Source organism: Stylophora pistillata, chromosome 11, assembly GCF_964205215.1.
Source record: "Stylophora pistillata chromosome 11, jaStyPist1.2, whole genome shotgun sequence".
Classification (NCBI taxonomy): domain Eukaryota; kingdom Metazoa; phylum Cnidaria; class Anthozoa; order Scleractinia; family Pocilloporidae; genus Stylophora; species Stylophora pistillata.
The window spans coordinates 612,224-637,500 of NC_142529.1; the positions used below are offsets into that span (position 1 = coordinate 612,224).

The 25,277-nt window shown below is 35.6% G+C and overlaps 5 protein-coding genes across 6 annotated transcripts in view; 2 read left to right on the forward strand and 3 right to left on the reverse strand.

Moving 5' to 3' along the window:
* Window positions 1-210: 210 nt before the first annotated feature.
* LOC111323888 (zinc finger protein 367-like) lies at window positions 211-2,143 on the reverse strand. Its single transcript, XM_022927332.2, has one exon. The coding sequence runs from the start codon at window positions 1,771-1,773 to the stop codon at window positions 856-858; it is 918 nt and encodes a 305-aa protein (XP_022783067.1). The 5' UTR covers window positions 1,774-2,143; the 3' UTR covers window positions 211-855.
* A 1,238-nt stretch (window positions 2,144-3,381) lies between these two features.
* Window positions 3,382-8,599, reverse strand: LOC111323940 (uncharacterized). The gene is made up of 6 exons (XM_022927401.2): window positions 6,101-8,599; window positions 5,507-5,585; window positions 5,264-5,328; window positions 4,958-5,122; window positions 4,664-4,786; window positions 3,382-4,311 (listed from the first exon to the last, which is right to left on the reverse strand). Exons 1-6 carry the CDS (start codon window positions 8,501-8,503, stop codon window positions 4,264-4,266), a joined length of 2,883 nt encoding a protein of 960 aa, XP_022783136.2. The 5' UTR covers window positions 8,504-8,599; the 3' UTR covers window positions 3,382-4,263.
* Window positions 8,600-8,631: 32 nt separating this feature from the next.
* LOC111323931 (uncharacterized) lies at window positions 8,632-13,337 on the forward strand. The gene is made up of 7 exons (XM_022927386.2): window positions 8,632-8,763; window positions 10,632-10,700; window positions 11,697-11,895; window positions 12,004-12,087; window positions 12,188-12,231; window positions 12,624-12,678; window positions 12,876-13,337. Exons 1-7 carry the CDS (start codon window positions 8,742-8,744, stop codon window positions 12,979-12,981), a joined length of 579 nt encoding a protein of 192 aa, XP_022783121.2. The 5' UTR covers window positions 8,632-8,741; the 3' UTR covers window positions 12,982-13,337.
* A 565-nt stretch (window positions 13,338-13,902) lies between these two features.
* LOC111323898 (lipoamide acyltransferase component of branched-chain alpha-keto acid dehydrogenase complex, mitochondrial) lies at window positions 13,903-19,861 on the reverse strand. The gene is made up of 13 exons (XM_022927343.2): window positions 19,747-19,861; window positions 19,604-19,675; window positions 19,460-19,508; window positions 18,803-18,878; window positions 18,637-18,700; window positions 18,261-18,384; window positions 17,801-18,033; window positions 17,506-17,605; window positions 17,237-17,432; window positions 16,867-17,017; window positions 16,243-16,434; window positions 15,814-15,885; window positions 13,903-15,130 (listed from the first exon to the last, which is right to left on the reverse strand). The coding sequence occupies exons 1-13, from the start codon at window positions 19,825-19,827 to the stop codon at window positions 14,963-14,965; spliced, it is 1,578 nt and encodes a 525-aa protein (XP_022783078.2). The 5' UTR covers window positions 19,828-19,861; the 3' UTR covers window positions 13,903-14,962.
* LOC111323899 (spliceosome-associated protein CWC27 homolog) overlaps window positions 19,853-25,277 on the forward strand; it is a 13,397-nt gene continuing 7,972 nt past the window's right edge. The window contains exons 1-10 of one of the 2 annotated variants that reach the window (XM_088739523.1): window positions 19,853-19,990; window positions 20,748-20,883; window positions 21,555-21,596; window positions 21,761-21,792; window positions 21,912-22,055; window positions 23,145-23,243; window positions 23,526-23,626; window positions 23,901-23,970; window positions 24,348-24,434; window positions 25,218-25,268. In XM_088739523.1, coding sequence (XP_088595649.1) covers window positions 19,949-19,990; window positions 20,748-20,883; window positions 21,555-21,596; window positions 21,761-21,792; window positions 21,912-22,055; window positions 23,145-23,243; window positions 23,526-23,626; window positions 23,901-23,970; window positions 24,348-24,434; window positions 25,218-25,268 — 804 coding nt within the window. In that variant the 5' untranslated portion in view covers window positions 19,853-19,948. The remainder of the gene's footprint in view (window positions 19,991-20,747; window positions 20,884-21,554; window positions 21,597-21,760; window positions 21,793-21,911; window positions 22,056-23,144; window positions 23,244-23,525; window positions 23,627-23,900; window positions 23,971-24,347; window positions 24,435-25,217; window positions 25,269-25,277) is intronic. The other variant, XM_088739524.1, reaches the window with a different exon arrangement.

The following is a 25,277-nucleotide window of genomic DNA, read 5'->3' on the forward strand; positions in this document are numbered from 1 at the left end:
GTTTTGTGGTCCATCATTGCAAACGGATTTTTTTTAAGGTTGGATACTGAAAATTCATAAAACCTGAGGTAACAGAACATTAATGCTCTGGCTGTGTATCATTGTGGTCACAAAGATTTGAAATTTTAGTGTGACCAGAGAGGTGCACTTGAAAAAAAAAATTAAAGAAACTCACTGTATTACTAAAATGTACAGTGACAACACATCATGTATACTACTAAAACTTTTTTTTTTATTGTGAATAAACTTTAAGTCACTAAAAGACAACCCTGATTTTTAACTTTCAATTCATTGCACTGTTGTTAAAGAACTGTATCCTTGTAAGAGTTTTAGAAAACACACTCAACTGAATACACCATAATCTACGCCTAGAGGAACTTAGTTTTCTATAGCAAGCACTTCAAATTTTGTGTAAGAATGACTGAATGTGGATAATTTTTGGAAATTTTACGAACTATACAAACCAAATATATTTGCGTAAATCTCATCTAAAAGTGCGATGCTTTTTCCCTATGTACAACTAATTCTTTCGGCAAGTTACGAGTTATACACTTGTTATCATGATGGGATTTATCACTAATTAATAAATACTACTAATTTACATACCGAAAGTACTTTTCCACGAGGCGTTAGTTCTAAAACTAGCTAATGTTTTTTTCCAAAGAGGTAAAACCTATCCGCTTTATGTTGACTAGAACACGATTCACACAGAGTGTTAGAAAAAAGAGATCGGAGACTAATACATTGCAACACTGTACAATGACATAAAAGCCATTTAAACTTTGCGCGCCAAAATGTTGTTTATTTCACAAAGTGAAATGGACACCAAAGTTTGAAAATTGGATTTGTGTCTGGTTAATTATAGTTAAATTGAGTATCAGCGAGTTCCACGAGCGCCATAGCTCCATACCATCTTTCTTTCGCCTCAGCCATTCGTTTTCTTGCCTCAATTCTCGATTTCTTTCTTTCAACAACTTGCTGCCTCGCGATTTCCTTTTCCACCTTCCGCTTCATGACTTTCTCTTGAATCTTTGCAGGATTTCTTTCCTCTTTATCGAGCTCGTAGTTGGCCAGCCATTGTAAAACAGCCGCTTTGTATTCATTAGGCTCGGAATTCTCGTTTTTCAAGATTTCTTTCAGAGGAATATCGGTGAAGATACGTTTCAGGCTTGCGTACGGGTGAATGCTGCAATGGCGGTTAGCATGTGTAAATCGAGTTGTACAACCTTGAGCGGAACAAGCGAATGGTTTTTCGCCTGTGTGCAGCCTTTGATGAGTCTTCAACTGGCCACTTTGGACGAAGGCTTTACCACAGTTCGGGAAATCACAAACGTAAGGCCTTTCGCCACTGTGTGTTCTTCTGTGAGCTTGCAGAGACTTTTCGCGCGGGAAAACTCGATGACACACATCGCATCGGATCGTAGAATACGAATTCTGGCCTTCCTTCATCAAAATGTTTACTACATCTGCTCTGGGTCTTCCTCTTGGTGGAATAACATTCGGTGAAGTCGGTGAATAGCTTATAATGGTTCCAGTTGGAGTTGTTGGAGTTTGTGGAGAAGAAGGTGGCGTGAATTTGTTCGTCGGTGTTGTTGGAGAAGACCAGACGATGACAGAAGTTCTTTGCTTCTGCGGCAAGTTTAACTGTTCAGAAACATCCTCAAGCTTTGGAACGGGCCTGATCATCTGCTTACTCACTGAAAAGAGCTTTGATCCTGGCTGAGGGAAGTATATTCCACTTTTCTGAAGGGAAATTGTCAGGAAGTCGGCCATTTTTAAACCAGCACTGCTCTGCTCGGGTGACTTCGGCGGTTTAAACAGATCAAATGAATTTCCCGCCTTTGATAATGTATTTATGAAGACAATTAAGTCTGAATAAATTGTAATATACCCGCCAAAATTGTCTTTGCCCACTTTCCAATAAATTTTTCAAAATTTGAAAAGCAGAAAACTTTCCTACAAGACTATCAAAGTTTGAAACTACTTCTTGGTAAAAAAATTCAGTTTTCTCTCTATCTTTGCGCTTGCAAGTTTTTTCGTGTTGGTGACGTCACGAATTTGACAAATAACGTTGGGTCTTTGGGACAATAAGTTGTTTTCGCTACATTTACATAACACTGCGTGATCCTTTTAATTCAAATTTCTACACGTGGCTTGTTTTTCTGTCTTTGATAACAAACGAGAATTTGACGTTAAAAACGAAACAAGGCCGCCGGAACGACAAATAAGCGTGCTGAAAGAACAGGCTCGAAGCGAAATGGAGCCTGTCCCACCATACCGTCTAAAATGAAACAAACATTGTAAATTCATTAGTTTGCTAACAAGTGCTATTGCCATGTGCTCAAAATATTTCAGGCATAACTTAAGTGTGATTTAACAAAACCGCAATCAGACGGTAGTCGACGGATGAAAGACAATTTTAAAATTAACATGACAAAACAATGTAAACAAAGAAGGCACACTTCACTTCTTTTGGCGCTAAAACATCCAGACCGTTAATAAAACTTCCAAAATGATATTACTTCCATCTAGAGTATTCCTCTAATCTCAGTGGTTTGTTCTCACAACTAGAGTCAAGTTTTTTTAAAGCACGTCTAGAGATTTGCATAATTTTACCGAGCAGAAACTTAGGTTGTAGGTCAATATTATCATAACACATCATTTCCCCTTCCTCTTTCTTGTGGCTAAAGTTTCATTTCCGTTTAATGGTGTTTTTTTCTGTCTTAACTTTTTGAAATAACTACCTTTAGTTGAATTTCAGACAGTCAATATCTTGAACTAGGAAATGGGGTTCTAATAAAGGAACATTTCAGTGGTTCTAGATCTTTCAGGGAGGTGGATTTTCTATTATAATATTCTCTCTTTTGTTATATGAAGGAGTGATTGGCACCAATTTGTTATAATTGAAGAAATATGGCTAAAAATGATAACAAGAAGGCCTTATGTATTTTTACCTCCACAAACCCAATTTTACCCATACACCTCCCTGTCAGCTACACATTAGAATTTTAATATAAAAGTATTTCCAGAACACTGGAATCAAAAGAGAAAAATTTGAGTGAAGTTAAACAATGTGCTTTCCTTAATATTTTTACTTTCTTCTAATCTTTCACTTGATTATGTATGACATTGTGAGAACAAAACTGCTATGGGTCGCTTACAAGAGTGATAGCGGTTATGACACTTGCTCGTGTCATTCCTTTGAAGCTTCTATGCATGTTGAAACATTTTTTTAATAAATCATCCTTTGTGCCTGTCTGAACCTTCCTGTTCCTGAAGAAACTATACATATACTTACTTTAATTGTTAACTCTTGAGGTGATTAAGAAAGTGAGCAAGAAAAGGTTGCTTCTCTGACAAGGAAATACACTAACAAAGTACAACTGTCTGACAAGTATTTAATGAGTGAATAATAAATAAAGAGTGTGAAGGTGGGTCGAAGAATTTTATCCCACAAAATAGTTACTTCTCACAGTAACTGAGAATCCTAAAAGTATGTTATGGGTAAGGGGAAAATTAAATTTGTATTTGCATCTACACTTTTTTTTGAATATGAAAGTGACCTTTCCAGTAATACTTTACTAAACAGAGTCTGGAGCTAACTTAAAATTAGACTCCATATTGTCAGTAAAGAAGTTAAAAATATAAACTAAAATATTTTACTTTTAAAAGATGTTCATTAAGCATAATCCCCATGCAGTAAATGATCTTGAATTTTTGCTTTCTGACCAAATGAACAAGTAAAAAATTTATTTACAAAAGATCATCATATACTGTACACAGAAATGGCTACTGAGAAAAGTTTTCCTATGAGCTGAAAGTTACTAGTAAGATCTTGCGCTAACAGTCATGTTCAACTTAAAATCTAAGGATCTCTAAATCATACATATATATTTGTTTAGCTGTGTGAGATGAATTCACAGAATCATGCAATCTTCATGGTCGTAGGAGCAGAACAAAACAAAAAAATTAACATGTAACTAAGAAAAAACTAAGCCATTTGTATTGTGATCAAGACCTTTGACATAGTTTTTCCAAATATAGACTGACCATGGCTGGCAAATAACTTTGTTAGGACAATCTCATGATAGTCTTCATCAAAATAAAAGGACTTTCAGAAAAACGGTCAACATAATGCTGCTGATAAGGTCACATCTTTGCATTTAAGCTACGTCAATTTCTATCCACATTCCCACACTCCCAATACTATTTACAACTGTTACAATAGTTCCAACATGATGCTGTATATTTGATGATTTTGTTTCATCCCAGGCCAGGCATCACATAAGCAAGATTGTCCAGCACTTCAGTCTGTTAAAATAAAAGCAAAGTATTAAGTTGTGATGTCCAAATAACATTTGCAAGGTTACTTGTTTTTTTTTTCCCTCATGAGATCAGATCAAGATCTAGTAAGTAAAGAGGTTATTTGTTTGGTCACAAGCAGGAGACAAACTAGAAAATCTGAGTTTCTAAGAGGAATTAAGCCCCTGATCTTCAGATTTCCAGCTGCAATACTCTACCATTCAGAACTGGACAGTACATTGAGTGAGTATTTGCAATAAAAAAAGGTTATGTTTTTAACTGACAACCTTACTTTTTATTTATTGCTGGTCATGTGTGGGGCAAAATAGCACAAAACTCTTGATGATCCTTTTAACAATACCTGAGTCTTTTTGGAGCAGCCATCCATTTCAGGTATTTGTGATGTTAGAAACAATAAAGGGGATATGGCACATAGGGCTGAGTCTAATAACACAGACAAGCTGCCATGGACTTCACCTGGGTCCTTTGGAAGGAAAAAAAAGCATTAACAGATAAACAATAAAACAATTCTATTCTCATCACAAGCATAAAACCATAACATGATCCTAATCTCATTTTCATCGTTTCCACCTTTATCACATAAGTTTACAACTACCCGCTAGTATAAGAGGACAGACTAGCAACTTTTACTTACCTGTACTCGTAGACAGGCTCCAACTGTGCACAGGGACTCCCCCAAGAGCTGTAAATGGGCTGCTAAGTCAATAGGTTCAGCCTGTCCTTCTTTGGACACAGACACAGGTCTTGGGCTGTCAAGTCCGAGGGTTTTCTTCACCTCTTCTGCCTTTTTCCGCCAATACTACAAGGAATCACAGATGAACATTCAAACTTTCTCTGGAATTGTGTAAAGCAGAAATTTAATTTCCTTAGAATAATAACACATACAGTCATATGAAATAGAATCAATGCTACCTACATTACAAATGAATTTTTTTTTTACCTCCTTCTCATCTTCCTTGAGGTTGTTCCATGCAATGCCAACTTTCTTGCTTATTTCAGTGAACTCTGAGAAACAGTAAGTAGAAAATCCTACTAAATAGAGCACAAAAATGGCAAAATTTATTCTTCATCAAGTGGCTTCACGTGCAAAACATGTGCAAATACAACTTACAACTGGAATATGATATCACCACATAACCCTAATCTTCTTGGAAAGATATTTGGTGCTATAAAGAGTATGTACCTAATCCAGGGTTTTCCTCTGCAATTCTCTTCCGCTGTTGCTTGCAGAAGAGCAGATAGGATGTCACTACCTTGGGCTTCTACAGAGAAAAACAATTTATGATTGAATAATAGTACAAGTATGTGTCATAAGATTGTCTAAGTGTTACTGTAAGTCCAAATGGCTGGATATTGAATATTTTGCATTTGCATGTATATATACTGAAAGAAAGTTGAGTTTCTTTTTCCAGAGATAACAAAAGGGAGTTAGCCTGAGCGGGCAACATAGCCTCATCTTGCTTGCTAGCAGAGTCAGTTATATTATAACACTTAATATGACTTCTAATCAAGATACTAATTTGACCCTGTAGTCTGATTGTCCAAGTGAAAGTGGTTCCGAGGACTGTTGTTGTAAGTAGTGACTGAAGTCACCATCAGAATCAGATGATGCCATCCTCTCAGGTTGTCAAATGTCAGTCATCACTCCTGACAAAAGTTCTTCTCATGACTTCCCATACCAAGATGATCAGGCTACACAATTGAATGTGATCCCCCCCTCCCCTCTGGTTATTGATTGACACACACAGTATAGCATGCTAAGCTGAGGGAAACTTACCTGTGGTGATTTGCTTCTTTTGGCTGGAGTTGAAACTGATGCTTCTTCCTTACTCTCTATTTTTGAAGTGACTTTCTTTTTCTGATTATTTGACGTTGGTGTTGTTGGTTTAGTGTTCTTCTTTTTCTTCCCTTCATTAGATTTACCACTAGCAGGAATCTTCGCTTTCTTTATGACTAATTTCACATGTTCACTTTCAGTTTGTGATGGCGACGCTGGCTGCTTTTCAACCTGGGAATTTGGTAACTTTTGTTTCTTTTTCTTTTTCTTGCCTTCCTTTGATTGCTCAGGTAAATTCACTGTACTGCTTCTTTGTTCTGGGGTGTTGCTTTGTATTTCTACATTACTTTTGGAGAGGCCTTTGAATTTGATAGAAATCTTTTTCTTCTTTTTCTCTGGTGCTGGAACTGTTTGACTGCCATCAGGATGTAATTTAGCAGCAGGTTTCTTGTGATGTGATTTCTTTGGTGATCCGTCTTTATGAGTTCCTGACACATGTTTATGCTTATGATGATGATGATGGTGGTGGTGGTGATGATGATGATGTTTCTTGTGTTTTGTTCCATCCTCTGATTGAGGGAGCTGTAATTTTAAGATGATCTGTTCATGTTCTTTACTTTCAGTGTCATGATTACTTTTAACTTTCTCTGGCTTCTCAAACACTTTATCCTTGATTTTGCTAGCCTTCTGTTTACTGTTTTCCATGATCTTTCCCTTTCTTTTCACATTCAATACATCAGTGTTAAAATCACTGGATGAATCATCAACACTTGTGACAGAATCCCTCAAATAAAATCCTTGTTTGTTTTCTACTCTATCCTTCTTCGAGACATTTTTTCTTACACCACTGCCTTTCTTTGCTTTTGATTTATCTGCTTGTTTCACTTTTTCTGTGCTTTCAAGTTTTGCTGGCTTTGGAGCCAGTGATGTCTCTTCACCAGCATGATAGTCAGATTCAGCTTTTGCTTCAAAAGCAGCTAATGTGGGCATCTGAACTTCATCTGATTGGGTATTTTTCTTTTTCATAGGTTTACCCTTGCGTTTATTCATCTTTCCTCTATCCTGATCAACTTTCCATGTAGAATCTTCTATCTTCATTCTTCTTGCAGACACTTCCCTAGACTCTTGACTACTCACACTGATAACTTTAGACACATCTGATTTGTTTGTTGGACCAAGTGACTCTTGACTTCCATGATTTGAAAACAAGTTTACATCTCCTTTGTGAGATGATTTTGGTTTACATAATTGTTGATTGCTAGAGCTTCTTCGCCTCTTTGGTTCCTTTATGACTACAGTTGTATTTTGGAACTCAGTAAGACTCTGGGATATACCTTTGTCATCTCTATGTGTACTTTCTTCAATATTCTTGTCATCCTCATCACCTTCAAGAAGTGAGAAAGTTCTTTTTGGCATGTGACCTCTTGAAGAAATTCTGATTTTTGGGGATGGTTTGTCAGAATTTTCTGGTGTGTTCCTTAACAGTTCTTGATCATTTCTTTCTTCTTTGGATGCACTTTTCTTACCACCTTGAACTTTTGGAGTTCTTGTTTTGTTATTCTCTGTCACACCTTGTTTTGTTTCAATGAAATCATCCTTCTCAAGTGAATGGAAAATCTTTTGTGGTTTTTCATGTGCAGAAGCCCTTGAGAAGAACCTTATTTTAGGAGATGTTGATGGTAAGTGTAATGGCTCAATTTCCTCCTCTGGGATGACAGACACCTCTGGTTTATTCTCCCCTTTCCCTCCTTCCTCTAGCAAGGAGAAAATCCTCTTAGGAACTGGTGTTCTTGAAGATGTCCGGACTCTCGGAGAGAAATCTGTTTGTGCTTCTTTCTTAATCTGTGTCTTTAAAGAACCTGTTTCTATTGGATTCTTCTGAATGTTTTCAGTGAGCTTTGGTGTTCTATCCTTATAAACCCTGACAGGGGCATCATTGAAAACTTCCGTTTCTGTTTCGATTTCTTTCAGATAACTTTGGTAACTTCGTCTCGTTTCTCTCTTATGGCCCTCGTCAAAAGTGGCTGAAAAACTTATCTTTTTTGGTTTTTCGGCAATTGGAGCGTCGTTTGTGGGCGAAATCAAGTTGGATTTATTGGAAAGCTGACTGACTACTGACTGAGTTATTTCAAAGTCACTTGGTTTTGGACTTGAAGTTACGTCAGGACTTCTACTAATGACAGCAGTCTCTTCATCTTCAAATACCTTTGGCTTAGGAGTCCTTGATGACCTTCTCACACCAGTTTCAGTTTCTCCTATCGACAGATTATTCTGTGGCCTTTCGTTCGTTTGAGAATTTTGTCCCTGTGATTTCGATCGCTTCTTTTGTGGGAAGAACGATGAGGAGAAATCATCACCTCCAGCTAATTCTCTCCTACGTTTACTTGCTTTTCGATGAGACATCTGATCAAGGGCTCTCCAATCAACTTAATGGGGTAAAATACAGTGGAAACATATAAAGACAATAGGATCTCTAAACCGCCATGTTTATCCCATTTGGTCGTGAGAGACTTGGTCCGAGTCAGCCTCAGTGCCTGCCGTTCAATCAATATGGCGGCGTTTTGAAATATGAACTATGTTCGTCAACAACGAAAGTAGAGTTTACATCTAGCTGCCACAAATAGTCTTTATTTGATTAAACATGAGTTCTTCAGACATTAAGGGTAGGTGAACCTAAAACTACAGAATGCGTGTATTACAATATTACAAAAAATATGCACTGCACGCAGTTAGCAAAGGCTACTCGAGGCGGGCAGTGTTTAATACGTATATTTTAAAATAAAAAGACGTACAGAGCAAGATATTGTAAAATAAAAAGATTTGCAGAGCAAGAGATTACAAATTCGGAGCAACTACAGAATACAGGGCCATTGAGGTCCACCTTGTCGGCATGCTTTGAAGAACGAGGCAGAAAACAAAAGGATGCAACAAATTCCAGACAAATTACAACTACATTAATACATTTAAGATACAGCAAGAAAACAGAACAAGCTGGCGTCTTATAGTCAAAGCATGCCGATAAGGTGGACCTAAATGGCCCTGTATTCTGTAGTTGCTCCGATGAATATTAGCTTGATAAGTGAATAAGTTAGATATGTTAGAAGGTGACAAATTATTAGATATCTTAGAAGGTGAAAAATTATTGGATATGTCATGCATCATGATGGCAACTGATTTAAAGTAAAGCATATCCAAAGGAAGAAAACGAGAAGAAACAAAAAGCGGGATTGCATGAGATCTGTAGTCACCAAAGTACATTAAGCGAAGGGCTCGTTTTTGAAGGATTAGAATTTTATCTCTTTGAATTTTTGCAGCTTGACAACCATGCGACTATACCATGTAACAAATAGGGTTGGATAAGTGACCTGTAAATGTGGTTTAGAATACTAAGGGTACAAAGTGTCTTAATCTAGAGATAACAGCGGTTGATTTACTTATTTTGGATGCAATAATTTATGAGCAATATGGTGACCCCATGAAAGAGTTTCATCAATAAGTACTCCTAAGCATTTAATAAATTCCTTACATTCTAGAGAAATATAACTGTTAGTGTGATGGTCAAAGATTCTCAAATTTATTTGGTGATTCAGTTTTTTCTGTCCAGGCCAAAAAGTAACAAAGTTAGATTTTTTTATATTCAGTGATAACTTGTTAGTGATAAACCAATCGTAGATGTTACAGAGTTCAGCATTAACTATGATTTCGAGTAACTTAAGGTTTTTATCAGCATATAAGAGATTAGTATCATCTGCGAATAAGTAAAATTTAAATTGATTAGAGCTATTAAATATATTGTTTATATAAATGAGGAAAAGTAGGGGTCCTAACACCAACCTGTGTGGAACTCCTGATAAGATTACTTCCTTCTTGGATATATTTTTAACACCAATTTGTGTTGTTTGTTGTCGACCTACTAGGTAAGAAGCAAACCACTTGTTCACTATTCCACTTATTCCATAATGATTCAGTTTTAGCAATAATATTGAATGGTGGATCGTGTCGAAGGCCTTCCTCAAGTCAATGAATATACCACACGAATACTTCTTTTTGTCCATGTCATTTTCAATTTGACTGATTATGTCCAGGATAGCGTCTTCAGTAGGTCGTTTCTCGCAGAAACCATATTGTGAATCATTAAGTATATTACGTTTATCAAGAAAGCATTTGAGACGATGAGACATCATTTTTTCGAAAATACGATTAAAAACAGACAGAAGAGATATAGTTCTATAATTAGAAGGGTCAGATTCATCATCATTTTTGTATATTGGAATAACTTTAGCAAGTTTTAGCTTGATGGATAAGTTCCACATTCGAGTGATTTATTTATAATTATAGACAAAGGTTGACTAATGACATGTTTAGTAGATCTTAAAATGCGAATAGGCAGAGAATATAATCCATGAGTTTTATTTTGAGGAATAGTCATTATTTCAAGTTCAATTTCAATTTGCAAGGTTTAAACCTTGCTTTCTTCTCTGACTACATAAAATACACAGAAAATATCAGGCATTTGTATTTCCATCTCCAGATTTAATTGGACGACTAACCAACCAGAACAATGAAAGTCAAAGAACAGGATGCAAGAAATGCGGCTACAGTAAGTTTGAAGTCTCAGAGCCAGAGATCCCCGGCCAACCTGTGGAGATCTAAAATCTGGAGATTTTTTCTTGTCCCGCCACAGCATCAACTCAGCAGTACCCCCCAACTAGAAAATTGATGCCTCCCCCGATCTAATCAATCTCCCATCCCAAAAAATGAAGAAAGCTTTTGTGTAGTTTCTGTCAAGGTATGGTTGCATAAAAACTGCTTTGAGAAATGGCGAGACAAGTTTGTAAAACCAAATTTGTTTTGATTTGAGTAAATCCTGGGATGCGAGGTTAGCCTTCAGTGGAGCAAAGCCTTTGAAAGCTGGTTCAGAGCTTTTATTTGAGAGACTTGTTGAACCATTTGGAAGACCAAGAGACTTGTTTTGTATCAGGGAGACTCCCAGTATGAGAAAGTTGGCATGCATGCAGAGCTTTAATGAGACTGCACACGGGTACATATCTTGGGTAAAACCAGTGGCATACTTAACTTAAGTTTGGGTACAACACTAGTGTAGTTTAACCAAGGAACATAAGTATTGCCTGCATTGATCATTCACCTCAGGGCATTTAGAGGAGAGTGTCTTGCTTATTAGAAAAACTAATGATAAAAGGGGTAAGTTTTAGAAAGCTCAGGTGTGTGTTGGTGGGGGGTATAACAAGGTAATTTGGTTTTGTCATCAGTTTTCATGATGTAGATTGGCCAACAGAGAAAGTTTCTAAAAGCTGATGTTTCCAACCTGGTTCCCAGGGCCTTTTCCTTTAGTTGAGGGTGGGGCAGGAAAAGGCCTTTTCCCACCCCCAGCCCCCACTCCACCCCCAACATAGGGCCTGGGAATGAGTTTGCTGATGTTTCCAGTGAGAGCTTTAAGTCAGAGCAAAAATGTCAGCATTAGAAAATTTCTCCTGTGGCCAATTTACAGTTGATGAAACCAAGGTATTTTGCAAAAAGGTTTCCACTCAATACAAATGGTTCTCTTTTAATTCTTTGTTGTTGTTTTTTTTCATAGGTGGTCACCTAACTTTTCAGTGTCGTAACTTTGTACGCGTTGACCCAAAGAAGGATGTAGTGGTTGATGTCAGTAGTACATCCAGTGAGGAAGAGGACAGTGATAAAGAAATCAGCATCAGCTCTACAACAACTCCTACTTCATCTGATTCAGACTCAAAAAGAAAAAAGTTGCAGAAGAGAAAAATAGCAAAAGAAAGGTTAGATACTGCATACTTTATTTTAACTTAGAGCATTATGTCTGAAAATCAAAGGAAATGATGATGTCTTTCCCACACAATTGTTTCCTATTTCCTGTTTCTTGTAAGATCCCAGTCTCTAGAGAGGGCCTTGAAACAAAGAGATGTTCCTCGTCAGAGGGCTGCCTCATATTCACCACCTGCTTTAAAAAGGTATGCTCAGCTGTGTATCAAACTACACATAACATAGTCTTGTAATTTAAGTACCATCTTTGCAAGATTATAATGATATATTAATTGTCTCTTGTTTCAGAGCTAAGAGAAGTCATTCAGCAACAACTGATGAAAGTGACAAAAGTAAGGGAGCTTGGTCAAATTTGACATGTCATTATTTTGTGGCTACAATCTACAAACTTTTTAATGTTTTTTATTGACTTGAGATTGTGCACTTAAGCAAATTTCATATATGATACATAAATTATCACTTAAACCCTTTACACCATCAGTATGCATATTCTCCATACTGTTCTCTGTATGTTTCTATAGGTGCCAAATAGGAGAATTTTCCATTTCCTTTTAAATTATTCTCATGACTGTTAGGGACTGATTTTGTAAGAAGAAATTAGATGCTAGTTACTTTCAGGGTCCAAGGGTTAAGATATTCCTGGGCAGTTTTTGGTTCCATTTAGAATAATTTTTAATGTTAGGGATAAAAAAAATAATTTTATGTTTATCCTTACATGTTTTAGGTGATGATGAATCTGATAGTCATAAAAGAAGAAGTAAAAAGACCAACAAACATAAGTGAGTGCACAAAATTATTGGGTTCATAATTAAGAATCAGAAAACAAAATCTGTACTACTGAAAGATGCTGCTCGAGATTCAATTTGCACAAATAAAATCAGTTCTAATTATTAATTATACTTAATTATAATTTATTAATAATTATAATTAACATTAATATTTACATGATAATTACAGCAGCAAGTATTATTTTCAGGAAAGAAAAGCCAAGGAGTAAACACAGAAAGAGCCACAAACACAAAGAAAAGAAGAAAAGGAAAAAGAGCAGAAAAAGACATGAGACAACTTCAGAATCTGAGTGATGTTCTCTTAGGACTGTTTAACCTTAATGTACATGTGTATAGATATTGAGGATTTACACTGAAGTAGAGCAAAGATCTGTGAGCAGTGGTGAATGTTTAAGCCGTCTGTATCAACCATTTTTGTGTGGATCTGCTTCTCCTCTATTCTACAAGTAGTATTTTAAATAACTTTTATAACATTGCTCCAATGTAGGTAAAAAATGGTCTGTTTGACTTGTCCGACCATCGAAGTGTAACATCAAAAACCACAGTGGATGTGAGCAATATTTGTTTCTTTATGACTTTACTTCTTTCAATGATTTTGCACATTTGTTTGTTTTTTCTTCAAATCTAGAATATAATTTTATTTTCTTCCATTCTCTTTTTTGCTTGTCTAATAGTTTTTCTAATCAGTGCAGAAACTATACCACTTAACAAATGGTAAACACCACAGCGTACACTATTGAGTTGTGGATGCATGCAGGAGGTTGCTAAGCATGAAAGAAGCACAAGAGTCACATGAGGCGATAGCCAAGAGTGACTCTAGCTTCTTGAGTGCTTAGTAAACCTCCCAAGTGCTTCCATAATTCAATAGTGTATACTGTGGCATTTACCATTTTGTTTTATAACATCGATCTATTGTAGCAAGAGTTTTCTTTTATTTAACAAATCTTACATGACGAGAAAAAACAAGTGCGCACGGAAAACTAGTCTTTGTATTTGCTCATGTCAGCAGCATACACCCATGGGCAAATGGTGGTCGCTGAATTGACCAATCAGAGTGCACGCTTTACTTTGATTATGTTAAAATTATGTTTGGTGTGGTTAAGGGAGGGAGGAGTTCTTTCAAAGTATAATGCTCAAATGGAAGAAAACAAATTCTTATTTTAAATTTGCCCTCATAATGAGTTTTTTTAATACTAACTGCAAGAACTTCATGAGCTTGTTCTCAATGTTTTATTCTGCACTTTGTGCACACACTATATTCTCGAATAGTGTAACTGTTTTAATTTAGTTTAAGTGTTATTAGTGCCGCATGAGATTTATAATTAGATTATGAAACACATTACAAAATACTTGAATACCAAATTGCTTTTACCCTTAGTTTTACTATTATGAAACTAACTTTTTGCAAGCCTTATTGAATTTGGATATACATGGTCAAACAGGATACTGTCAAAAATAGATATGATATTGATAAATAATCCTAAAAAAGCTCATTTTCTCAACACCAGTTGATAGACTACAGCCAGATCTTTACTTAAGAAAAGGTTAAATATTAAAATCCTTTGAAAATATAACCTTAATTATTTTTCCCACTGTAGCTACAGTGCTTTAAACTCCAGCTAAATGTACAGTCAACATAATTTTCAAAAGAAATAAAAATAAATAACGGTGTTTTTGTACTAGTTGAACCCTATTGTGGTGTGAAGGGTAAAACAGGATCTTTAATAGCTCCATCTAATGTATACATGTACAAGTGACTTAACATCATTGTGTGATTTGTCATTTAGATAAATATTAACTAAATTTACAACTAAATGAAATTAACTGAAATGAAATTTTAAATGTAACTAAATTATACCTTGCACCCAATGACACACCACAGTTTGAATGACAAAAATTATCAAACCATTTAGGACATTGTTATGTATAATATTAGATTTTGACTTTCAGAATTGTTTTTTTTAAGGTATGGCATTAACATAGATCTTTCAGCAACATATTTGTTACTTAACACAAATAGGACTTATTTACCTGAATTTACAAGGTAGTATTCGGGGGGAACTTTGTACATATTTCCTCATTATTTGTCCTGTATTAGTCTTGAATTACTTCCCCTATGGAAGTTGTTGATCTAATTTTTGTCCTTGTAATTGCTATACAGGGATGCCCCCCTGCAAATTGATTTTCCAAGAAACATGAAAAATTGAACCCTTACTAACAATTTAACAATCCTTACAGACAAATTATAACTGCTAATTGGAACCCAGAATAATTATTATCTCAAGTCCATCATCATAGAGGCAGGGTTTTCTAGATAAGATTTCCATAGGTTTGAAAACCTAGCCATTGTAGCACCCTCTATGACTCTGTGATCAGCTGACCAGCTAACATTGACTATATACGCTTTGTAAATATTGTCATCCTCATCGAACTTGGGGACTTCCTATAAAATTGTAACAAATAATCATGTAAGTGAATGATTGGAGAAAACAGAGGGGTCTTACACTAGTGTTTTACTGACAATTTACAGGGTGTTCATTAACATCAAGGGATTGGGGAGTTCTTTAGCTAGTCAGCAGAATTTCCATGCCCTGAGCTACTTCTCATTAACCCAAGGAAAATATTCTCCTTTACACCTTACACTATTCTCTAATACACATCCTAATGAAACATTGTTTTGCAGCATGTTAGTTGGTTCTATTATAATTGTGAATTATCACATTTTCTTGAAAAAGGCTGGGAAAGAGGTTTTGTGTAATCTTGATACCCTTCCAAGCCTCCCACACGCTATTCCCTTGTAACATTGTGTCCAGGATATTGAACCCTCAGAGGCAGATCTAGGGTGGGGGGGGGGGGGGGTGTGCACCCCCCCTGAGATGACCTGCGGCTTTCTAAGTGATGTTCTACTGTATTGTTTGATATGTATTCTAAGCAGTTCATATTTATATTATTGCCCAGGCAAAAGCCTTCTTTGTATTCGCTATTACAATTTGTTTACGCACGGTCACCAGTCAGTTACGCCATTCTTTAGTGGTGTACCCCCTCCTCAAAAAAATCCTGGATCCACCCCTGACCCTAACTTGTTATCTCCTGAAAATTTACAGAATTAATGACTACTCAACGAACCTGTATTCTTCCAATAGCACCAATAGCAACTTCAGGTGGCATAATCACTGGTTTTGTATATGTTCCTCCAATCTGGCAAAGACATCAGAAACAATTGAATCACATAACCAAGAAATGTAATGTTTTAATTTCTGACAAAGCTTTGGATTCACAAGGTGACAAGTCACTGATTGAGTTCTCTATAAAAAATTGCTTCGTGTGTTGAGTTTGGGTGCACATGTGACATAAGGAAAAATTTCTTTCGGGGAAACAAAGATGGAAGAAAAGATTCTCCATGATGCATTGACTAATGGGTTCCAATCTTGGAGAATTTTGGAGAAGTTTAGGAGCCCTTGCAAGATAGCACTTGCCTCTTCAAAAATTAGTTAACTTGAAAACTGCAAATTTAAAACTCAATTCCACTTGCAACTATTTAAAGACGAGGCTTACTGATCCAATGTTTGAGAGAGTGAAAGTTCCTCCAGTCAAGTCTTCTGGTGCAAGTTTACCAGCCAGTCCCAGCTGATGAAGTCTGTTGAGCTCCACAGTAACATCAAATATTGACTTGTTCTGTACATTTTTCACATTTGGTACCAATAAGCCTTGTTGTGTATCCATGGCAACACCAATGTTATGTGAACCCTGACAAGAATGTTCAAAATGAAGTATTCATTGACAGGTTGGAGAAAAAAACATTGAGGAATAAAATGAAGAATTGTTGCATTTTGCATGGTTATTAATCACAATTTTGATCATCACATGGTCTACATCCTTTGATAACACCAATTATACTTTAACTCCCAAGTTCTGATTGTTAATTCTCCCCTCTAACTGCTTCACATTTCCTCATAAATTAGCTTAAGTATTCTCATTACCTGTTTGCTGGATAAATTATGGACATTATGGGGAGACATTACTTATTATAATTAATCAATTCTGGGAATTAAAGGATCAAAATAGTTCCATCCTGAGTGGTCTGCTTAACAAGGATTCTTACATTTCATGGTTTGAGGTTCTTGAAGGCATTGTTGATATAAACTTAATTATCAGGTGACCATAAATCAAACTATTTACCTTAAAAGTGATATTCTCGCATGCAGGATCCACAGAGCTGTTTAATATTGGGAAGTGGAGTAGAGCCATAGAAGTTGCCTTTATAAACATTGGCATAAAGGATAACTTCATCCCTCTTGCCTGAAATGATTCTTTACTGTGATTTCGTAGCCTGGACAATAAAAATGTGAGAACCAATAATCAAACAATTCCTTGCAAAAATGGATTGTCCTGAAAAAAGTTTTTGATAGTTTTTGTTCTCTGCTGTGAGTGCCACAATTCATTTAAAATTTCTCTATTTGTATTTGACAATGTAGAGGGAGAGGTAGTTGGAAATTTAACAGAAAAAGAAAAGAGAAATGAACAGACTTCACAAAAGTAAAATTGTTACCTCACAAGCTCATTTAGAATTATTTCATCCTTGTAACCAAAATGTGGAATTGCGAGTGATGCTGTCATTGCCTTAGCCATTGCTCTCCTAATTCCTTTGATAGTTTCGGTTCTGTCTTCAAGCATCACCTCTGGTCTTGCAATTGGAGTTGAGGGTGGTGTGGTGGGGGTAGCAACTTCTACTGTGGGGGCAGGGGCTGTGAAGTCATTGCAAAGAGTACTTAGACACAAATAACTTGTTCAAAAAAACATATCTTAATAACTATTTACCTTCTGTGGGTTTGGCCTTCATTCTCTCAATGTAATTCAGTATGTCCTCTTTAAGGATTCTGCCATCCCTACCTGTTCCTGAGATGTCAGCCAGTTTGATCTGAAAAACAAAATTTTGGACAAGCATTTCAATTCAGATCTTGAATCGCATGTCCTCACCTCAGTTGTAATCATCTCCGTCTAAGTTACCACCCAGTTGATTCTTTATCTTAAAAACAAGCCATGGAAAAGCATGTCAAAAAGAAGTCGGTAAAATTTGTTCATGACCACTGGAAATCTATTTACTTGTCCTTACATTATGGTCCATTGCCATTTTGCGTACAGCTGGTGTTGTTAACACTTTCCCACTGCTGTTTGTCTGCTTTGTGGTAATCTGAGGAGCAGGGGTTGGTGGAGCTTCTGACTGAGGTGGTGCCGATTGAGGGGACTGGGGCAGAGGTGGAAGAGGTTGTTCTATAGCATGTGTTGGTTTAGGCTTCTGTTGGGCAGCCATGACATCTTCAGCAGGGCTTGGACCGGCATCAATATCTAAAAATCATGATTTAGTTAGGATTCATTCCAAAAATTGATCAAGCACACTTTGCTAATCCATTATAATTATTATTAGTTCTTTCCTACTCAAAGATCAAAAATATGAAAATTGACTTGTAAGGTATTAGTTATTCTTATCATTAAATATCAACATTATTTGGCTATGGCTTTTCCATGTATTAGATTTCAGGATAAAATGCATACGATGTATAATATAAACTCACTAGCATCAACATTAGCCTCTGCCTCTATGTCCACCAGAGGTTGTCCAACTCTTGCAATATCATCCACATCATAATAGAGTTTCTTGATTATACCATCAAACCGGCTTGTTATTGTTACTGATGCCTGTGAATGACAAATAGGATTTAATTTTACTTTTTCTAATTAGTAATTCTCCTAACTGTCGGCCATACAATTCTTACGATTTTAATTTGGAGAATTTGGTATAAGATCAACTAATAATCCCCTAATTGATATTTTTTTACATTCTCATCATTTGTCAACTTGATATTGTACTGGTGTTGTTAGGAGAAATTCTGTCTTGGTCAGTTATGGGGCATGTTACCATAAATGGTTATTCATGTTATGAAGTCTAACCTTGTCACTCTGCACTTCACAAATACTATCAAACTGATTTACATGGTCGCCTGGCTTCACATACCTATTAGAAAATAACAGAATCATTTTCATCCAATGAAAATTATTGTTAAGTAATTATGTAAACCACAAAGATATGGCAATCAAATAGAACTTGTTTCCTTACCATTCTTTGATTGTAACTTCTGCAATTCCCTCCCCAATGTCAGATAATTTAAAAGGAAGGACTTCTCCATTCATACCTGAATAGAGTAGAAACTTTTATCAATTTGCATTGATAAATTATGTTATATGCTCCACTGTAATGTTTTGGTGGCATAGTAGATAATTCACAGAAGACTTTTGACACCAACATTTTTTGGAAAATACAGAAATTATCTAATATTAGGGATTTCATATTATTGCCATCAGCACTCTCATATTCTGAAGTAGTTTGCCTCCTGTCTTTACCTCCCCCTACCCCCCTCTCTCTATTTGAAAAAACAGTTGTTTTCAATGCAAAACCTACCGATTTAACATGTCAAAAACCTATAAATTCTGAACCGGAGATTTTTATCTTAAAATTGCGACCAAGATTTTATCTCTAATTGACGCAATTCTGCGTCTTCCTGTCACACCCCTGACACACCCCCACAACACCCTTCACCGGAAGTTTTCGTAATTTTGTCGATGTACTTTCCGATTGAAAATTTACTTTATAGCGATAATCACTAGCTTCGGAGGCGCAGCAAAGCAGTGTGGATCGTTCCAATCTTAAACAAGACCATTAGAAAATTCAACAATCCGAATAATTAACACTTAATTACGAGTACCGATGATGTACCTGTTGTTGTTCGCAGAAATCGTAAACCCCGCGGTTGTTTTCCAAACTCCTGTAAATTACAAAATCATAAAGTGATTAATCACTTTAAAAGGAAAACAAAAGATCGATCATCCGCAGAAATGTGTTTGTGATCATTCAACTAACCTTGATGAAGTTTGAATTTTTCATGGTCACACATGAACAGATCGGGCGTTTTCCATTGACAATTGGTCGGTTCTGGATTTGAAAACAATTTATTACAGAAGGTATGATAATATTCACCCCATTTATACAAACTATCTACTCACTTGTCGGCAGAAAATACGAAGATTTCTCCTTAAGGCCAAGTTTCCTAACATCGACAACCTGGACGCCATCTTGAAATACATCCACGTGGAGCTAGTTATGCGCCTGCTTACATACAAAAACCCGCTGATTTGTTTCGCTTCTGGAAGATTTCATGGACATGCGAAAGTAGATTTCGGCAACTAAATTTCGAATTTTACAAAAATGAGCAACATATACATCCAGGAGCCCCCTACAAATGGAAAGGTGAGAAATAAGTGTAATAGCGTTGAAGAGTATTAAAATTGATGTAGATGAGGCTGTTGTTGTAAAGGTATGGCGCGCGGATTTGAACATTTCAAGACAACAACAAACTGTCAGAATATTAGATCTTTTAGAATTATCGTTGTCTCGCAACAGGTGATTCGAGTAACTAATTTGTATCAACAAAGTTGGTAATTAATTGTATGATTTAGCCTAAAAGTAATAAACACCCAGGAAAAACCATAAAAACAGGGCCACTTTTTTTACATCACTCTGATCAAATTTGCAGTTCTCTCCACTGGCCTATCGTACATTACGACTCAAAGGTTGTTATGAGAATTGAATATGATTTCATCTGTTTGCAATCTCCCATTGCTTGTCACCTGATCATAATTTTTTTATTGCAGTATGTTTTTTTTTATGTACTATATCAGCTTTGGGAACTATATGCCACTCACACTACAAAAGGAAGTGATTAATATGATGTGAAGTAGAAAAGAAATCTTTTCGTAGTGTTTCAGGGTGTTTAGTCCCTAATTGTTGTCTTGTGGAAAAGTAATATAGACTACAATGGCAAAAAAAATTGTAGATGATTTTTTACATAATCATTAATCCAAACTCTATTTGATAAACATTTTAAATAGTTTTCTGTAAAATGATTTAAAATTTTGTCAATTAACTAAGCTTAGACAGTGGGTTAATTTAAAATGATTAAAAAAATAATTCACAACCACAGGCTTTTCTCACTTATTTACATTAGGTTCTTCTTATTACTTCATCTGGAGAAATTGAGATTGAGTTGTGGTCAAAAGAAGCTCCTAAAACCTGCAGGAATTTTGTTCAGCTTTGTTTGGAGGGATATTATGATGACACCATTTTCCACAGAATTATCAAAGGTAAATGTTAGATTTAGTGAGGTTCACAAAATATGATGTGCTCCATATCTACACAAGGTTCTCATAATGTAGAAGTCAGGAACTGGGTGTATGCATTAGTATCAGGTTGCAAAAGTATGATAATTTTATACCTGCTCCAGCCCACTTTCAGAATTGGTCATAGAGGAGCTTGCTTCATGTTTTTTACTTGCTTGTCTGACAATTGTTGACTGTGTTATATTAGCCAAAAGTCCAGAAACAGTGAAGACAAGGTCAAGATGACAGTTTTTGTATTCAGAAGCTTTAACCTCAAATACAATCCAAATATGGAAAAATGGTCATGTGACAACATGTACAGGAAAACCCAAATGGAAAGATCTAGCATTGATAAACTCATCTAAGTTGTCATTGAAGTAGTCTTAGTTTTTGGGGATCTCACCATAGTTGTTGGCAAACTTGCCAAAGTTGTCAGTAAACTCATTCAAGTTGTTGACAAAGTTATCTATAGTAAGTTGTCGCTGAACACATTCAAGTTGTTGGCATACTAATACAAGTCCTTGGCAAACTTATCCAAGTTCTTGGCAAACTTATCCAAGTTCTTGGCAAACTTATCCAAGTTCTTGGTAAACTTATCCAAGTTCTTGGAAAACTTATCTAAGTTGTCAATAAACTCACCTACATCTTTCTTGCAGGTTTCTGTGTTCAGGGAGGAGACCCAACAGGAACAGGGATGGGTATGTTATAGGCTAATTGGCCAGGCGATAAATATGGTCTTTTACTTGGTTGATTAATAATATTTAAAATAAACATTTGATTCAATGTGGTGTTTCATGTCTTCTCAGATACCTGTAAAAAAGTTGGACTTTTCTTCTTTTTTAATTTCTTGTTCTTGTTTCAGGGGGAGAATCTATCTATGGAAAACCTTTTAAGGTAATTATTTAACTTAATTTTGGTTGATGTCATCCATTTTTGCAGATATAGTAAGATTTTGAGACTGGTATTTAACATTTTTCAGTAGCTTGTTTTAAGTTAACCGTTTGCTTTCTTAGGATGAATTTCATCAAAGGCTTCGTTTTGTACGCAGAGGGCTGGTTGCAATGGCTAATGCTGGACCCAATGATAATCAAAGCCAATTCTTTTTCACTCTTGGAGCAACACAAGAATTAAATGGCAAGCACACCATCTTTGGCAAGGTAAAAATGCAGAAAAAAGACTTCTGCTGGGGGTGATGTAATTACTGGTAATGACCTATTTTCCCACAAAGAAAAAAAACAACAAAAAAAAGACAGACAGTTGCAAATCTTTATCAAGGTTAAGATATTCAGTTAAGTACTGAAAAACCAAAACCAATTATTATAGTAATTTTAACAGTTTGTCAGAACAAAGGTTTTTGGCTATAGTGAGAAAGGTTATCAATTTGAAAACAAAGAACAAATTTAAAGTGCCTGTGACAGTCTTAAATGGTAATCTGGGTATCTGGTAATCAATGTATTTGGTAATCAATGTATTTAAAGAGTTGAAATAGAAAAATAAACTCATTAAACATACTAAGCCTTGTCCTTCGAGTAATGTTTTCTCAGATTCTCTGAAATCCTGAGGTCAAGGAACCGTGACCCAACAACTACCCATAATGCCTTTTGGTTTATCACATGCACTTTTGTGCCTTTTTTCCAACAACCTTTCTCAAAACAGCTGTATATTACTTTGAGCCAATGACAACTCAAACTAAAAGCAAGGGAATTGTTTGCAGGTTTCAGTAACTGTACTACTGAATTTCATAGTTTCCTATGCCAATCCCAGAGAAATGTTAAACAAGCCAAATGCAATCCAGGGTTAGGTTGAATTTTAAATTGACAGTTGCTCTTAAACTCCAAATGAGACTTCTTAAGGGAATTCTGCAAGTGGTATGAGCAGGACTCAAACCCAGGACCTCTGGATTTTATGGAGTAAATTGTCACCACTCAGGGTTGCTTCCTGCACTAACATTTGTAACTGTTACTCGTTTTTAATTTGTATACATGTTTGTATGTATCTAGTACAAATGGTATTTATGGCAGTCTAGATTTATCCTTGCAGAGGGCTGTGTTTGATGCAATGGTCTTTTGATTGAGCACTCTAAACCTTGAAAAAAAATGATCTCAATGATAAATCAGCACAAAGAGCAATATCACAATGCATGAAGCCATGCAGTGAGAGGCCAGTATAGCAGAAAGGAAAACCATAGCTGCATATCATGTTTTACTAAAACAAATCTGGATAAAGTCTATGACTTCTGTTTATAGGTTGCAGGAGACACCATTTACAACATGATCAAGATGGAAGACTGTGAGGTCAACAGTGATGACAGACCTCTTTTCCCCCCTAAAATAAAGAAAACAGAGGTTTGATGAATTGTTCAGTTTATACTTCCTTTAAGTATCCATCGGTGAAATAATTCTGTAACCATTGTTGTCCCTTATAAAGTTATCTCACTTTACAGATCTTACTTTAGGTAAAATTATTTTTTGGTCAGTGAGGTATCCTAATATCTTGTGAGGGAAAAATAACTATTGTAAATAGTGGATTATTGATGGAAATAATGTCATATTGTATTTGATTCAGTAACTACTACTTTATATAGATATTAATTTCTAATTAGGAAAATGATAATTCATTTTTTTCAGGTTTTATATAATCCTTTTGATGACATAGTTCCAAGACAAATAAAAGAAGAAGTACAAACAAAACCTGAAGAAAGAAAAAAGAAAAAAGTAAAAGGGACAAAGTAGGTGCCAATACAGCATCTTCTCATGTTCTTCTTTTTTTTGTAAAAATATATTTTGTTTTCTTTTGATCACTTCAGCATAGATCAAACTTGTAGAATGAACCCAATTTTTTTAATCAGTTGGTATTCATCTCTTACTTCTGATTGCCTTAGATAATTAGCAAGAAAGATTGAGAACTGATTAAAAAAGATCTCTTAGGTACTTTAATTAGCAGTATTATCTGATATTTCATAGCCATAGTTTTTGTTCATTTCATATTTGTTTGCTTTGTAGAAACTTTAGCCTATTGTCATTTGGCGAAGAAGCAGAAGAAGATGAATCAACAGTAGCTTCTGTTTCAAAGGTAAGATTATTATTAATTAACCCTTTACTCCCTTAAGTGACCAAGACAGAATTTCTCCTTACAATATCAGTACAATATCAAGCAGACAAGTAATGAGAATAGGAGAATAGAGAAAAACATAATAAGGGGATTATTAGTTGATCCACTACTAAATTCTCCAAATGAATATCATAAGAACTGTATTGCAGACAGTAAGGAGAATTACTAATGAGATCTTGGCAGTGAAAGGGTTAACTTGACTTAACCCTTTACACCCTAACATCAATATCCATATTCTCCATACATTTATATCTGATTAATTAGTTTGCTTGCTCCAAACTTGATAATTTTTACAACAAAATTGATTTCCATTTTTTTTTTTTTTTTTGTGATTTCAGACATTAAAGATGAAAAGCAGTCATGATTTGTTGAATGATCCAAAACTGAGCAAACAACCCGCTGTTGAAAATATTTCTTCAGTGAAGGTAACATAGATGTCTGTCCACAATTGTCTTGCAATTTTGGAGCTGAATTGATAATTGACACCTAGAAGTGTCCAAAATGCTCCAAAGTTCTTGTTGTGGAGAGGGGCTGATGCTTGAAACATCAACTTCAGAAACTCTTTGCAGTGGCCAATTTACATTTATGTATCAACTGAGTTGATAAATATATCTTATTAGATATTTTGTTGTGTAGTATTGCTGAGTATTTTTACGAATTGCACCATATTTTGATGAGCTCATAGGGCGATTCAAAACAAACAAGGAGTACAAATACTCAGGGATACTACACAACAAAACATTTTATAAGTGATTTATTATCCAACATGGCCAAATTGGTATTTCAGTGCGGACAAATTTTGTTGATATTTCTGGAGTACAAATATCACGCAATATTTGTACTCGTCTTGCGCATTATTTGAACTCTACGAAACACATTTGGATAATAAAGCCAAGTTATCTTGTATTACACCCACTGACATAGCACCACAGTTTCTTTAGATTGTCATGTCTAAAATGCTTCACCTACCACACACAACTCACACCCAGGAGGTTCTTCTCTCTTATTACTTGTTATGAAATTCACTGTTTTTTTCCTGGTTTGTGTTTCTTGAATTATGGGTGACTCTGATTTTTGTAATGGAAATTAGAACAATTTTTTAAAGGATGCAAGAGTGATTTTTGAAATTTAAGATAGAGAACCTTACCCTACTAACTGATTCTAGAAATCCACTTTATGAACAAGCTTCCTGACTTTTATTTGTTTAGAAAAAGGAGAATTCCAAGACTAAAGGATCAGATGATGTCAGTGATGAAGAAGTATGTGTT